This window comes from Helianthus annuus, chromosome 5 (assembly GCF_002127325.2).
Source record: "Helianthus annuus cultivar XRQ/B chromosome 5, HanXRQr2.0-SUNRISE, whole genome shotgun sequence".
NCBI classification, from domain to species: Eukaryota; Viridiplantae; Streptophyta; class Magnoliopsida; order Asterales; family Asteraceae; genus Helianthus; species Helianthus annuus.
In genome coordinates, this window is record NC_035437.2 from 134,937,735 (window position 1) to 134,955,154 (window position 17,420).

Below are 17,420 nucleotides of genomic sequence, written 5' to 3' on the forward strand. Positions count from 1 at the left end.
GAAGCTTTGTTTTCTAGTAGTGATGTTTTTATCTAATTGTAACATTTTATAACTATCAGTCATACTACCCTTTTTTCGTAGTCAAGCAAATAGGCCACTTATTTGTCGAGGTACTAAATGTACAAGAAAGGACAAAGCGCTATGTTTAAAATATCAACGGGGGTTATGCTAAAAGTATCCCCTCATTATTTATATTGAATGTGCCCGTTCATCATATTAAATCAGTCATATCATCTCTCTCCTTTACATTTAAAATAAACAAATTTATTCACATTATTATTATTTTTTCAATTTAACATACAACTAGATGTAAGACCCCGCCGCGTTGCGGCCGGGGCTTACAAATTCAGCCGGCATGGGCTAGTTAATAATTAAGGGGCTGTTTGTTTACCTCTTAATGAGGGTTTGAATGGTTCAGACCTCTTACTGGTTCAACACTTAATGATTGATACTGTTTGTTTCGTGAGTAAATGTCTGAATGGTTCAGACATTTGCATCTGAATGATTAATTATTATACCGAGTCTCAATGTTAAGACCTCTAATCTGAATTGTTCAGACATTTGTTTCTGAACGGTTAAGCATTATACTGTCTCTTAATAGTTCAGACCTCATACTGCTTAATTGTTGCCATAAAAAGTTTGCGTCGAAACGTAGAGCAAATTGAATTTATATCAACACGCACATAAATTATGCACATAAAAATTAGTTTTTCTTAAGTAAAAGAGATATAGTTGTAAACTCGAAACAAATTATTAGTAAAAAACTTCATAGGTTAAATATGTTCGTAAAATCGTGCCAAGTAGCACTAATGCCACAGCACTGCCAACAACCACCAACATCAAAGGAGCTTGTAAAAATAAAATAAATTAAAAAGTAAAAAATAATACCGAACGAAAAACAGCCGTAAAATCGTTGAATCACGTACGCCCGTTGTAGCGTGTTAATCCAAAAAAATTAGACATAAATGTAAAACGTAGAAAAAAATAACTAAGTCAATCCAGGACATGCGTGTTGCGACGAACTTGTCAAATGGAGAAAAATAGACGTGTTGCGACTGCCTGTCAAATGGGAAAAACAGAAAAAAAAAAAAATCGTTGAATCCTAGACACATGTGGCGTGTTGACTCGAAAAATTTATAACGAAACTTAAAACGAAAAACTTATGAAAGATGGAAAGTATGGGGGACCAAAGTTGAAAACAAAAATAAATTAAAAAGTAAAAAATAATACCGAACGAAAAACAGCCGTAAAATCGTTGAATCACGTACGCCCGTTGTAGCGTGTTAATCCAAAAAAATTAGACATAAATGTAAAACGTAGAAAAAAATAACTAAGTCAATCCAGGACATGCGTGTTGCGACGAACTTGTCAAATGGAGAAAAATAGACGTGTTGCGACTGCCTGTCAAATGGGAAAAACAGAAAAAAAAAAAAACCGTTGAATCCTAGACACATGTGGCGTGTTGACTCGAAAAATTTATAACGAAACTTAAAACGAAAAACTTATGAAAGATGGAAAGTATGGGGGACCAAAGTTGAAAACAAAAAAGTGTTGGGGGTTGAATTGTAAAAGATGAAAAGCTTTTTGGTAAAAGTAAAAAATTCAAAGGAGTAAAATGCAAGAGATTAAAATCTTAGGGTTAAAAGTGAAAAATACAAAAATTTTTTGAAAAACTCCCAAGGCCTATGTTACAACAACATATAGCACAACTTTGTTGTAAATTTATAGTTTGTAAATAGGAGTTGTTTTTTTTTTCTTTCAAAACAACATGGTTTTTTTATGAACTAAATTTGCTCTATTTCAGTATTGACAACCAAAATCATCACAAAACACCTTTTGTGAGCTGTGACAAACCGTGTCAAGTATCACATTTTGTGATGGAATTTTGTGACGAAATTGAACACTCACTAATCGGCGATGTATATTTAGTAATGCAATATGCGATGGGTTTTTTTACCAAATAGTGACGCAATTTGCGACAATGTTTTGGATAAAATTGCGACCAGTTTATTTGACCAAAATAGCAATGAATTTAGAGACGTTTCTAACCAAAATGGGAGTGGTTGTTTTATCAACGAATTTAGCGGTGGTTTGCTGATGTATTTCTGGACCAATTAGGTTCTGAATATTCTAATTTCTCTATAATTTTCAATTTGATTCCACTATAAATTTAATTCATTCTTCTAATTACAAACCAGTCGAAAAACGTCTATATACTAAAAAAAGAGTTCAGTAAATGTACAAATATCATCCAACTATAAAGTATCAAAGCTATCTGAATTTATAGTCTAGTGGCTTTTTTAGGGTGGGATAAAACTTTGAGACTAATAGGTTTTAGGTTCGATTTCCACAAGGGGGTTTTCCCATATTTATTGAGTTTATCCTGAATTGATGTATAGACATTATGCCTAGTAGAGATGGATATAATCGGGTTGTTCCGCTGATGACACGATAATATTTCAGTGGTCCGTCAATTTACCGTTCAAAAAAAAAACATTAAAAGAAAATCTTTACAAACTATGAAATGTTATGATGGTAAATGATATAATCTATTTATATTTAGATTTATATCTATATCTATATCTATATCTATATAATAAATAAAAATCTTTGAAGACAATGTCACTCCTCGGTGTATCATCACCCTTATTTTCCAGCATTTATCTCCTATTACATAATGGTATTAAAATTAAAAGAATATATAATATTAAATTAATTATGGATAGAAATTATGTCTTTAACTAAATTAATTATGGTTTCCGGGCGAAGGTCAGTCAGAGCGGCAGCCGGGGCCCGATAGAACATCGCGTTTGAGAATGCTGGGCTGACGGGTAACCGTCCTTGACGAGGACCCGGTGACCAATAGTCCATGTACATATTGAAAGTCACCCTTAAAAAAAAAATGAATTTAATATAAAATTAATTATGGATAATTATAATTTATGATGTTACTTATCATTTTTGAAAAATTAACTTTTAGTATGGATAATTATTATATTATCAAAATGTCTTTACATTTCCATCAACTCCATTATTTTAGACAAATGGATTAATTAATTGTCTTAGTTTTTATCTACAATTTTTTGAATTCAAGATTTTGTTTTTACTCAATTAAAATTTTCAATCAAATTTTTTTTTCGAATTATACAAATTGAAAGCCATTTTATAGCCATTTAGATCCAACTAGAAAACCTTCAATTACATATTGACATATTCAGTGATCTAATATTTATTATGATTTGTTAAATCCCGTTGTATTTTTTGTCATATCATTATTGCCAAAGTATTCAAATAATTATTTTCTTTTATTATAATTTCGATTTATATGATGACTTATTTTTGCTCTTTGCACATGTATGAGTGCGGTTCCTGCGCAAAGTGTGTTTTTCATACAAAGTGTAGGGAGTCATCCTGGCCATTGGATGAGTGTGTTTAATGGCTGAGATCAAGTTGGTGGCATTTTTGTAATATTTTTGTGCCATTAATTAATTGTTATAACAGGTTAGGGGTAGTCTGGTCATTTACCGTTTTTAAATCAACCGAATAACTGCCAAAAATAACACACCTCCTATAATCTCGCGCATTTCCTTCTCTCTATCTAAAACCAACTATCGATAACCAATTTGCATACCAAAATTAGCTAGAATCATGGATCAAGATTACAAATTCGTCATGAAATACAAGCGTAAGAGATGATCATAGTACTGTGTTTTATTGCACTCGATGTTGGATACTAGATGTGTTCATAATAGTGTGTTTTAGTGGTAAAACACAATGTGACGAACAAGTGACTAACTTGGTAAAGGTGTTGTCTTTTACATTGATATTGTTTTAAGGATTGATGTGTTAAAGCTACATTGTGATTAGATCATGCATATACATGTATTCAGTGTATTTTGTTAAAGACAATGTGTCTTTTTTTTTTTTTAAAGTTCGATCATAGTATTGTGTTTTACTGCACTTGATGTTGGATACTAGATGTGTTCATAGTAGTGTGTTTTAGTAATAAACACAATGTGACGAACAAGTGACTAACTTGGTAAAGGTGTTATTTTTTACATTGATATTGAGAATTTATGTGTTAAAGCTACATTGTGATTAGACGCTGCATATACATGTATTCAATATGTTTTGTTGAAGACATCGTGTTTTTTTTTTAAAGTTTAATCATAGTACTGTATTTTACTGCACTTAATGTTGGATGCTAGGTAGATGTGTTCATAGCAGTGTGTTTTAGTGATAAAACACACTGTGACGCCATGGTTATTTTTGTTTACAACGAACCACTTTAGAAGAAGAAGAATTGCGAATTGAAGGATAAAAATGAATCAATCCTAATATAACTGTCAATTTGATTTCAATGTGATATTTGGTTTCCTTAAATTTGTCATGTGTTGGTTATAATAAATATATACCGTAAATAGAATAAATGTCAAATTACCTTCTTGCCTTTTTCATTAAAATAACTACTTGTCACATGTCATTATGTGGTGGCTTCCTACACTTTGTAGAAAAAATTGACTTTGTAGCCAACTCCTACTCATGTATATATATGCTTTGTAGATATGACAATTTCAACCCATTTTCTTATGAATGAGTTATTTTAGGTTATGTTTTATCTCTAGTCAGTCAAACAATTAAAAAGTAAATAAAAGTAGTCTAAAATAAGAAGGCAGATCGGTTGAAAGACGTCCTATGTTTAAATTTAATCTAAATAAATAAAGTTAGATTGGTATATTATAATCATAATAATATAAGTTTAACTCATATTATTATATATATCAAAACACATCGCTACATTGCGCCAGAAAACTTCTAAATTTATTAACAGTGACCACGTCACTTTCCATGTGGTTACAACTTTGGTCCCTTAAGAAGATTACCACTATAAAGCTTAGTGAACAATCTGCATCCGACGGCAAAACATTAGGCCAGTCAACCACCACTTGAAAACCCCATCTACGGCGGCGGCACCAAGTTGTAGCATTGGCGTCTCATCGTATTAGGTCATGTCATGTTTTTTTATGTTTTTCATCTTCAATTACCTAGACATCCCTCGATTCCAACAGAAACGCCGGCGGTGGCTAGGGTTCCGCCGCTAGACGGCGGAGACGAAGGTGGTGTTAAAAAAGATGATAACATCGATGGATTTGAGGTTTCATTTTTTAAGTTGTAGTGTGTTGTGGCCTGAAAGTGACAAAAATCGCGATGGGTTGATTGGAGGCGAAAGTCAGGAAGCAGAAGAGAGAGTTTGAGGGTTTCTAGATAGAAGAAGAAGGTAGGGGGTTGGTGTAGACACAGGAAGTAATAATCAATTTTTTTTTCTTTTTTAATTATGGTATTTGTATTCAGTGGAAGTAATTATTTTATTGTCTACGTTTATATTTTGTAAAGACAAATTAGATGGCAGATAATCGCCATCACCACTTTGATGGGGTAGTAGAGGCTTTTTGTCTCTTGAGAGAGACTAGGGTTTTAGAATTTGGGATTATGTAACTTTGTTGTTAAAAAGACGATGCTACATAATCTTTTTAATTCATAGTAACTAACTGACGGGTAATGACACTCATATAGATATTATCGATACTACACTGGATTTTTACGAGAATGGTTGGAATACATATGATCATTCATAATAATAGTTATTATTTCTAAGAAAGTTGTATTGGTTGCATACAAATGTGTAATTACCGTCGAGTCACATCGTAGCTCGATGGTTGAATCTCTATATCCCTTTTACCCATATTTCGATTATATTTATTTTTGTGTTTTCTTTTTATATGTTATAGCGAGCGCACCAAAATGCGATACTAACAAACAAGGGCGTAGCTTTATGGGGGCGGCCGACCCCCGAACTTTTCACTTAGTAGTGGAGGGTATGTAGTTTTCGTATAGAAATTTTTTGGTATATACGTTTTTGACCCCCCGATTTTATAGAAATTTTTTGTATATATGTCTTAGACACCCCGGTCGGAAATCTCAAATTTCGCCATGCTAATCAAATCTCTATCATAGGACACGGCGCAACGCGCCGGAGGACAACAACTAGTTTGACACTAAGCTATACCATAGAACAAGTAACTCGTTACGCTACATGTGATGTGATAATCCTATGTGCTCAAAATTCTTGAAATCGTTAGAAAACTTTCTCGCTTATTTTTTTGTGAACACAAGTTATACCTAATAAATAACTAATTGTATGAAATTATTTCCGCTTATTGTTTCTCAACTATTTATTATTTTGAGTTAATAGCCAAAATGGTCCCGGAGGTTTGCCCACTTTTGCCACTTTAGTCCAAATCCAAATTTTTTAAATCTGGGTCCCTGAGGTTTGCATTTTGTTGCCATTTTAGTCCAAATTTCAAAAAAGTCTAATTTTGTCAGATTTCTTACTGAATTTTGTCTTCTTCCTCATTTCTTATAAGGGCAAAATTGTCATTATACATTATTATAAACTGATTTATATTAATAAAAATGAAAAAAAAGCCTCAAACAACTATAAAACCCTAATCAATTATGTCTTTCACTCTCACCTTCTCCCATCATCTTCTCCCTCAGAACCTGCATCAACATGACAAGAAAATAACACATTGAACCATTCGTTATATTTTCTAAACCATTTCACCTTATCCTTTTACTAAAAAAATAAACCAAAACTCATTTACCAGGACATTACATAGAAGATAAGACGAACTTATCAGCACCACATTTAATATCACCTTGCGTACAAATAATATCTTGTAATTGACATAGAAATTACCGGAGACATTTTAGCCATACTGATTTCTGATCCAATGTTCGAATTCGGACTCAACGAATCAGACGTCTGGAACAACGTCTCCATCTCACCGGAGTTACGTAAACCGGTGCCTTCTCCACGGATCTCAAAGAGATTTTCATCTGTTGCTGTAAACCGGAAACCGGTCGGAGGAACTCCGGCATCGGTGCCGGTGAGTGTGCCGGACTTGTCAAAGATATTGAAAGAGGATTATACGGAGAATCGGAGGAGAGATAGTGACAATGATGATTATAACTCCGGTGAAGAGTGGGTGAAGGTGAGAGTGAGGAAGAAAATGATGGGGGAAGGTGAGAGTGAAAGACAGAATTGATTAGGGTTTTTAAAGTTGTTTGAGCCTTTTTTTTGCATTTTTATTAATATAAATCATTTTATAATAATATATAATGACAATTTTGCCCTTATGAGAAATGAGGAAGAAGACAAAATTCAGTAAGAACTGACAAAATTAGACTTTTTTGAAATTTGGACTAAAATGGCAACAAAATGCAAACCTCAAGGACCCAGATTTAAAAAATTTGGATTTTGGACTAAAGTGGCAAAAGTGAGCAAACCTCAGGGACCATTTTTGCTATTAACTCTATTATTTTCTATATTAATGTTTACTTTATGAATATTTCATTCATTTAATATTTTTTCTTAATTGTTTCTTTTATTTGTTCGGCTAGAAATAACTATTTAATATTTTATTAGTTCAACACTGTGTAATGCATGAGTTTCTAATCTTTAGCTAATGTAACAATAAGTGAATTATAACTTTTTACATTTTTTTAGTCGTGCACAATTAGGAAATAAAATAAGAAATTAAAGGCGGAATAAATATGGCAAAGTTATTATGATTTATAAAGTTAACTAGCGTATTTGTTCGTCATTTGCAGTGGTACGTTACCGCGAAGATTCAACGCAATGGGTATCGGTCTGTTTCGTTATAGTACCAATACGATACATGCACTCGATATAGAAATTAACATGCGTTTTACATCGATCGAAAATGATAAAAATGAACACTGGTACGGGCACCGATGTAATACCCCGACCATGACGGAAACATCGGGGCGAAACGAAATTGTTCATAAGCTCATGATCAACTGAAGTTTGAATATTTTTGTTAAAAACCAAATTCAAATAACAATCCCAAAAAAACAAACAATTCAAACAAGACACATGTTCCAAATTAAAATTTAAACTAAGTCCTAACTCTTATGTGATTAGTTGCTCAAGGAGTTTCGCCCCCTTGTATCACTAGGTTCCAAGGTGCCATAAATTACAATGGCTTTTAAGGTGTGAGCTTCATACCTCTGAATTAACTTGTAATAATGTTCATTCTCAATTTTTTTTTTATCTTAAGCAAATTTAACTGAACTATAAATGCCACTGGTTACACTAAAATCACAAACAATACACCCCTTATTATAGTGTTATCAGTGATTCACTTAAACTAGTCACAACAAAAATACAAACTCACACATAAATGAGAATGTCTTCGAAGTTGAATTTTCTAATTAGTGAATATTCGAATATTAGGGTGTCCCATTGAATCATTTCTATTCATTTAAATGTATGAAGATAATGTATTCATATTATTACTTGATACTATTATATACAAGCCTTGACTCTCTATCTATCCTTTAATGAGTATAGAAGCCAAATCCAAGCTTCTTAAAGCAGCCAAACCTTATACTCACACATTTTTTTTAGTTTTGCACATATGCAGTTTAAAAAAAAATATATTCACATATGTAGTTTTTCAAAAGAACTATTAACAAGTTGAACTTTAGCCTCACCATTATGCGGGTCCGAACACATACATTAAGATATATCACATGTGTTCCAATCTCCATATGTAATTAAGCTTTTCACATTGAATTCAATATCTAACATTGTATTAGGCCATGGAGTGTACTCTAACATCTAGAATGTTAACAATGACATGGCATGTTAACTAACATTGCAAACCACTCCCTGCTTGTGTTAAAGTGCATTAAATGAGTTATGTGTTAACATTTTTTTTTTTAAAACGTATACTTCATTAACAAAACAGCCGATCCAAACCGGGCCGACCAAACAACAGACAAAAAGAAACTACATATTCACAAAAGAAACCCAGTCCCCCCCATTCTACCTCTTTGAATCTCGATCTACTAGAGAACCAAAGAAAACCCAACGCCTTAACTTCGCTCAAAATACTATCTATCTTTACAGGAGTATTAGAAAATTTCTAATTGTTCCTAGCCCGCCACAGACTCCAGCACACTAACATAATAATACCTTGCACTGCCACCTTCTTCCTTTCCGAGACCTTTAAATTAGCATAGATACACAGGAGGTCCTTGATCGAGAAAGCGTAAATATTGGGAATCTTACACCACGAACTTACACCATTACATACAGTCGCAGCCACTCCACATTGAATAAAAACATGGTCCGTCGTCTCCTCTTCCGAATTGCATAAAGGACAAGTAATGTCTTTGATGGCAATGTTTCTATTCCTCAGAGCTACTCCAGTGGGGATCTTGTTCAGCTCCATCCGCCACGCGTGAATGTTACACTTGCTAGGAATCCACCGGCACCAATCCAAGATGAAACCAGAACTGACTGAATTATCGCTGTACAAAAGCCGCTTGGCAGATCTAACAGAGAAAACAGCAGACGAATCGGACTGTCAGGCCCATTTATCGAGCCCCGCTGATAACCGAACATCGCTGAGAAGAGAGCACAGGAGCTACAGACTGTCTATTTGCACAGAAGAGAGCACTGTCGACCTCCATTCCCAATTAAAAACGATGTCCGTGCCATGACTCGAAACCCTATCCGCAACCTTCCACTTCTTGGCAGCCTCCAACGAGAAAAGCTCAGGGAATTTAATCTTTAAGGGCTCGTTAATGATCCAAGGATCTAACCAAAAAGAGATGTCTTCACCGTTCCCGACCATTCCTTTGAGATAATTACGTAAAGGTAACCCACCCGCCTTAGAGTTAATGAACACCTTAGCTATATTGCTCCAAGTACCATTTAAAGTTTTCTTAAAATTGATACATTCCCACCCCACCCTACTCGAGTGAAGGGAATCGATAACTTTCTTCCAAAGGTTATTTTTTTCCGTCTTGTACCGCCAACCCCATTCATTTAGTTAAAAGGGCGATATTAACCTCTTTTAACTTACAAAGCCCCAAGCCTCCTTTTTTTTTGTGACGGGCCACCCGATCCCAACAAACCCAATGCATTTTTCTTTCTTCAACAGAACCACCCCATAAGAAACTTTTGATCATGGATTCTAGGTCCGAAAGCACCTTTTTAGGGGCTTTGTAAAGCGAGAAGAAGTATGTTGGAAGGCTTTCCAAAACCGACTTGATTAAGACCACTCTTCCCCCAATGGACAAAAGGTGCGACTTCCATTTGGCGAGGCGATTCCGGAACGTCTCATACAGCGGTTGCCAATTATTTATCCGGTTCATGTTGGCTCCAACAGTGAAGCCAAGATACTTAAAGGGAAGAGAATCCGGTTTACTCCCAAAATCGTTGGCCATACTCCCAGTATCCTCCATACTAACACCGATACCGTAAAGGTTGGACTTGTACACATTAATTTTAAGACCCGAACAAAGAAAAAAACATCGAAGGATTCTCATGACATTACTCATTTCTTCTTTGGACCAATCCCCCAGCACGATGGTGTCGTCCGCATAAAGAAGATGTGACATGATCGGACCATTATTCGGAGTGAGAATGCCCTTTATGACCCCCGCCTCCCTCGCCCGAGTAAACATACGAGAGAGCGCTTCCATCACAACAAGAAACAATAACGGAGAGAGCGGATCTCCTTGTCTCATACCTTTCTCGCATTGAAACTGGAACGTCGGAGCCCCGTTCACTAAGACTGAGGATCTAGCCGATTTAAGGATGCCCATAATCCATTTGCACTACAAATTCGGAAAACCCATATGATGGAGAATATTAACCATGAATGACCAACTTACATTATCGTAAGCCTTTTCGAATCAATTTTGGGAAAAAAAGCTTTCTTTTTCCTTTTTTTTATCCATGAAATCAGCTCGTTAATTATAAGCGGGCCATCGAGAATGTATCTACCTGACAAGAAAGCCGATTGAGAATCGGAAATCACACCATCCAAAACTTTTCTCATACGATTTGCAACGACTTTCGATATAACCTTGCTAATAACTCCAACCAGATTAATGGGCCTAAAATTTCCAAGAGAAACCAGGTCTTTAACCTTAGGGATGAGAGCGATAAAAGACGATCCACTCCCGTTGCTAATTTCACCACTATCATGAAACCCAGCGAAAATCCTTGCGAAATCGTCTTCAAACAAATCCCAGAAATGTTTAATGAACCTGAAGTTCATGCCATCCGGACGCAGAGCCCGATCATCCCCGCATTGAGCAATCGCCTCTTTTATTTCCGTGGCGGAAAAAGCATCAACCAACATACTACTTTCCGACTCCGAAACTTTATTAAAGTCAATGTCGAGCAATTCAGGCCTGTTTGGGAGCCTGTCCTTGAACCGATCCCGAAAAAAAGAGAAAATCTCCTTTTTAATAATTGACGATTTAGAGCACCAATCTCCATTAACGTTTAAGCCGTGGATAGAGTTCATCGCCTTCCTATTATTAACGAGAGCGTGAAAAAAACTTAGAATTCTCGTCACCCTCCACCGCCCACTTTAAACACGATCTTTGACAGAGGTCCGAATTTCTCCTGTTCTCCACTTCCTTTAAAATCCTCTTATTCTCAGCCAGAATCCATTCCTCATCCTCAGACGGGTCCCTGTTTTCTAACTCCACTTCCAAACTTTCCAATTCAGCTAACGCCATGTTTTCTCTTTCTCGTTCCTTAGCTAGAAATTCGTCTCTCCACACTTTGACTGCAGACCTGATAATGGCAAATTTGTAAGATAAACAAGAGTCAGGAGGATCGAAAGGCACAAATCCTTCCAGAGGTGCCCGAACCGCCTCCTCGATGTCACACCCCGAAATATCAGAGCTGGCGTGACTGGACTAGTATCTTCATTGCACAGCGGAAGCAAATAAGCTAAGACTTCTAGAAATTTAACGCCCGCTAATTACTCGAATTCCCATGGGTTCTCCTATTCCAACCGTTCCATAGCTTTGAAAATGTAACCTGAGAAAGAACATGCGAAAAAGTCAACATAAAGTTGAGCGAGTTCATAGTTTGTTTTAAAAAGATTTTAAACAAATCTTTTTGTTTACCGGTTTAAAAGTTGTGGAGAAAATTAGTAAAATCGTTTTCTCGACATGTTGTATGAAAACTGTGAGTCTAGCCCACTAGAGTTTTTGTAAGCAGGACCAACACGTCCTCTTACTTAGTACATAAGTTGAAAACATTATCAAAATTTGTAAATACATGTAGTATGAGTTTGCATCAAATGAATATAAAAAAACATTTGAAAGTTATAGTGTTGTAAGTTGGTATGTAAAGCGTCTATGAACATGTTGATCATTAATGTTTCGCGAGGACATTAATATATGCGACGACATAGGAGGTACTCAACCCGCGTAGGCAATTTTTTTAGTGTCGAATCACCTCGACTGGGACACAACAGCACTCTAAGTGGTCACCCATGGACCGTGAGTGGGGCTCGCCCGTACCCATTAGATCTAACCTTTGTTCCTTGGTCCTCAAAAGGATTAATGGCACCTCAGTTACAGCCTATGCTCACATGATCTAAGAGTTCATTCCATAACTTAATCATACCTAAGTTTGACATGTATTTCCCCCCGAAAGTTGTAAACCGAAACGTTGAAAGAAAAGGGGGACATGGTCTCACTGAGTTGTCTCGTTTTTCGTACGCAGGCCAACCCAGTCCCGTTGTTGTAACTAGGACATTCTCGTCACTAGTCATGAAAATCATGCATGTTTTGTAAAACCGGTATGTTTAGTATAAATCGTTCGTAAACCATTCAAGTTCGTTGAAGATCATTTGCGACATGGTTTATAAATATGTGTTTTCGTTCATCAAAATAGTGTTTTCTTTTGCAAAAACTTGCATGTCTTTCCACCCCCGAAAACATTTATAAAAAAAATGTAAAACAGTAAAAAGTGGGGGTTATGAACTCACCTTGACATTCCTGTGCAAAGCTAGCTTAACGTGATTCTGTGGTATTATTCCAAAAATGTGAACTCGTTAGCGTGCAACTAAAGCATTCCTAACAAGGAAAATACTTATAAGTTTCTAGTTTAAAGACGTAGTTAAACTACGTGTCCGAGCTCTACCGAATCGTTAACTAAACGATTCTAGTATAGTGTTATCATGACTTAGAATAACCATACCATGGTTATTTGATCCCGTTTATAATCGGGATAGATCTAATTCTTAAAAACGACTTAGTTTTCGAATGGTTTAAAATATAAATATATTTATATTTAAATATAAATATACCTAGGACGTCGTGTTAGTTGTCGCGAATAAAATTACGTAGATGAATAATGGTACGTATTCGAAATGTCGTATATGATACGGTAACGTACCGTTGTAGTTTTCGTAGGATGGGAATAAATAAATAATTATATATATAGGTAGAGGATCCTGTAAAAAGTGCTCAAAGTGTGAGAAGTGTGAGAAGTGTATTATAACACTATATATAATACTATATAACACCATATAAACACCGTATAACAATATGTAACACCATATAATACCATATAACACTATGTAACACTATATATCATTATATAACAAATATAACACTATAGTTTGTCTGATAGCATGTCTATGATAGATGTATAGTGTTATGTTTGTTATATAATGTTATATAGTGTTACATAGTGTTATATGGTATTATATGGTGTTACATATTGTTATACGGTGTTTATATGGTGTTATATAGTATTATATATAGTGTTATAATACACTTCTCACACTTCTCACACTTTAGGCCCTTTTTACACTATCCTTACCCCATTTATACATTCGAAAACTTGACGTTGAAACGTATATAACAAATACATTATTTTAGAAGAATTTGGATTCTAGACGATTGAAGGAAATATAATTAATTTTATTTATATTATATGGTTTCCGAATACTAAGTGTTTGAAATATATGTGCAAACTACATTTAGTGCATAAGAGAGTTTAAGGTCGACGTTTGAAATAAGTATAAACCGTTATATTTATTTCATAAAAAAAAATGTACGAAGTCGATGTGTGAAATAATATTCGAATCCACGATGTTTAAAATAGGTATACGCGTTATATTTATCGTACAAGAGGGCGCGGAATATCGATGTTTGAAATAATTTTAAACCTTATGTTTATGTTAAACAAGCGTCGGGTTTCGTTAACTTATACCTCGTTTTGGTAAATCGTAGATCGTCGTCAAATAATATATATTATATTTATTTAAAAAAAATAAACTTGAATTCCATTAAGTGTCGTTTTTGAAACTATAAATACGTGTCGTGTTTCGGTTTTTTTTTTTTATGAAAATCGGACAGAGTTCCCTCTGTTTTTTTTAGGATAACCCGACAACTAACGTGTCGATATATTTTTCAAAATTCAACAACATTCAACGCAATGTAATCACCATATATAGTTTTCGTCGTCAAAGTATCAAAACTAAACTAATATTTAGTCGAATCGGGTCGAGCTCGGTCGCGTAAACTAACTAAAAGTCTAACGTAAACCACTTCGCTACGCTAACAACTTTACCGGGTCTTTTGTTGATTGTTGTTGACCATCTGTTGACCCGACAGTTGACTGCCGTTGACTGGGGTTTGACCAGTTGACTTCGTTGACTGCTGTTGACTGAATGTTGACCGAACCTGTTCGACCAAGTCTGACCCGAATCGACACCTGAGCTCAAAAAAAGAATCAGTAACATTTTTTTCTTTTTACCCGGCCCCGAACCAAAGCTAACTCGAATAAGACCCGGTGTCGAACAACCTGACCTGAACTGTATAACCACCACCACAGCCGCTGCCCTTCTCCGATGGCGTGGCTCCGACTGCCGTCGGCCACCACCGACATCACCATCATCGGCATCAGCAGATTCATCATCAACATCATCCGAACAAAAAAAAAAAAAAAACCCAACGAACCCGAGTTAAAAATTTGTATATAAAAAAAGTAGGAGAAACTTTAAATGAAGGAGATTCAAACAGATCGGAGTTTAGAAAATGAAGGTGTTGAACTTACTCGCGTCGAACTCGTGAAACCCGGCCGCCGGACATGAATCTGCCACCACAGTTGTTTAAATCGGAAATTAGAGGTCGGATTCGAGTTTAGGAGGCTCTTTTTTTTTAGTGGGGTAGAGGTATTTCGTCGGAAAAGGGGTCGCCAGAAAACCTTTTGCGCCGCCGCTTGCCGTCACCGGCCGCCATGTATCTCGCCGGCTCCGCCGTGACCAGGTGGCCGGTCACCCACTTCTTTATCTAGTCCCTCTTGCACCTCTCGATTGCTCAGACAAGCACACACAAGTGTGTGTGGTGTATGGTGAAAAGAAATGGGGACATGGGGTTATTATTATTGTGTATGTATACATATTTTCTTTTCTTCTTCTTTTGAATGTGAAAGAGTTCAGGGGGTGCAGGTGTTCTCATAATTTTCTAACTCACACACCATGCTCCCAAAGTCTTACCACCCATACCTATTCAATCAATTACACTCTAAAGAAAGCATGGAGAGGGGTGAGGTCCCCCTATTTGCCGTAGGTTATGGGAATGGTGGGTGGTTTGGGTTGTTTTGATTTGTTTGTCTAAATAGATGTGGCAAAAATATAACTTTTTAGATATTTTGATAATTTGAGCAAATATAGTAATTAGAGGCATTAGCATTCTAGATGTCATAAAATCTTCCTGTTCAAAAAGAATTGTTTTTTTTTTTAGACTACATTACGTCATGTGATGTCTAGTAAATGGTGACAAAATTTTATATATTTTATAATATTTAAATATTTAATACATAAGTATTAATTTTTTTTGATTATGAATGGCTAGTAGACCAACTGGTTGGCCTTTCACACCAACTTTAGTGGTACATGAGAGACCCGATCACATCTCCGAAGCCCGTTTCTGCACCCCGAACATCATATAAGGTCGAAAAATAAAATTTTAGGGTCGAACACACTTAAAGTTTTGCCGTAAGTCGTTAATAGGCGCGTATGCTCGTCTTTTACGCTAACATCGCGTAAATGCCTCGTTTACTGTTTCTGGTCCGTTTTTCGATCCGGTTTGACTGCGAATATTAAAATTTGAAAACGGAACTAAATATATCGTATTATATTAATATCGATACATAACTCGAGTCCGGTACTTCCGTTTCGTTGTTGATTGTCGGCGCGTTACTGCAGTCGCGTTTTTCATTCACGTTTGCGTGTTGTGACATTCGAAAGCATGAAAATTTCACTAAACGAAATCCATAGGTTTAAATTATACGTATAAAATTCGTATTTGTTGGCATGGTCAGTATTTTGTACGGCATCGTTTCGTTATCGTTTATCGTCACGTAGTTTCTCCGCAGGTTATCATTCGCGTACCGTAAAATTAGGTAGGCGTTCCTAAGCATTCCAAAAGCCTAATTAAGTTAATTCGTGCCTTAAGCACCATTTATTATCGCCTTAAACGTTTGTTAATCGCGAAATTAAGAGGCGTTAATTACCGGTTGTCACACTCGAAACCTGCCTTTTCAATCCATGAATTGAAAATCCGAAACGGGCGAGGCCCGAAGTTCAAATCCACAAGCTCTAAAAGGATGGGGCTATGGTCTGATTTATAACACTGAATGACTCTCACACAAGCATTAGGCCACTTGTTGAAAAATTCCGAGCATACCAGAAAACGGTCCAATTTGCTGAGTTTTTTTCCGTTATCACGAACACAAGTAAATCTCCTACCCTGCATAGGGTATTCCAACAACCCGTTGTTGAAAATAAACTCATTAAATTGATTAGCACATACCGGTTTAAATTTAGAATGTCTTCTTTCTTCCGCGGAGCTAACCGAGTTGAAATCCCCTGCCAGAACCCACGCGCCGACAGACGAGTCAATGACACTAGAGATCTCATCCCACAAGTTCCTCTTCGCAACCGTGTTCTGGGGAGCATAAACATTAAGAAGATTAATGGGATCCCCACTGCCGACAGTCGAACCTCTAATGAGCAAAAAATGCCTGTTCTTGAGAACAACCTCAATCTTCAAGACTTTTGGATCCCACATCCAAACCATGCCCCCTGAATGCCCAGACGACTCCACACAAGCAAACTCAAAATTTTTGTTCCCCCAAAAATTAGCTAAAACTCCTGAAGTCATAGACTCCGACAACGTCTCCTGCAAGGCGATGATACCAATGTTGTGTTTTTTCCATAAATCTTTCACCCAAGAAGCCTTACCTCATCCCTTAATACCCCTGATGTTAAACGACAAGATATTCATTGGAGAACCGCATTAATCCCTTCTCCACTAACAACATTTCTGATGATCGAGTCGTGGTTGCTCAGTTCAACTCCAACCACTTTCCCTACTTCGATCGTGGCCTCTACTTCTTTAGCCAAACAATCATTCATCTTATTACCCACCTTCTCAGAGCAGTCGGTAACCACAACCTCATTGTCGCCGACTCCAACAGAATGGACCAGACGATTTGC

General features: G+C 36.1%; 1 protein-coding gene across 1 annotated transcript; it reads right to left on the reverse strand.

The window, feature by feature from the left end:
- Positions 1-16,431: 16,431 nt before the first annotated feature.
- On the reverse strand, positions 16,432-17,085 carry LOC118492169. Its single transcript, XM_035989985.1, has one exon. It carries the CDS (start codon positions 17,083-17,085, stop codon positions 16,432-16,434), a length of 654 nt encoding a protein of 217 aa, XP_035845878.1.
- Between the last annotated feature and the right edge of the window lie 335 nt (positions 17,086-17,420).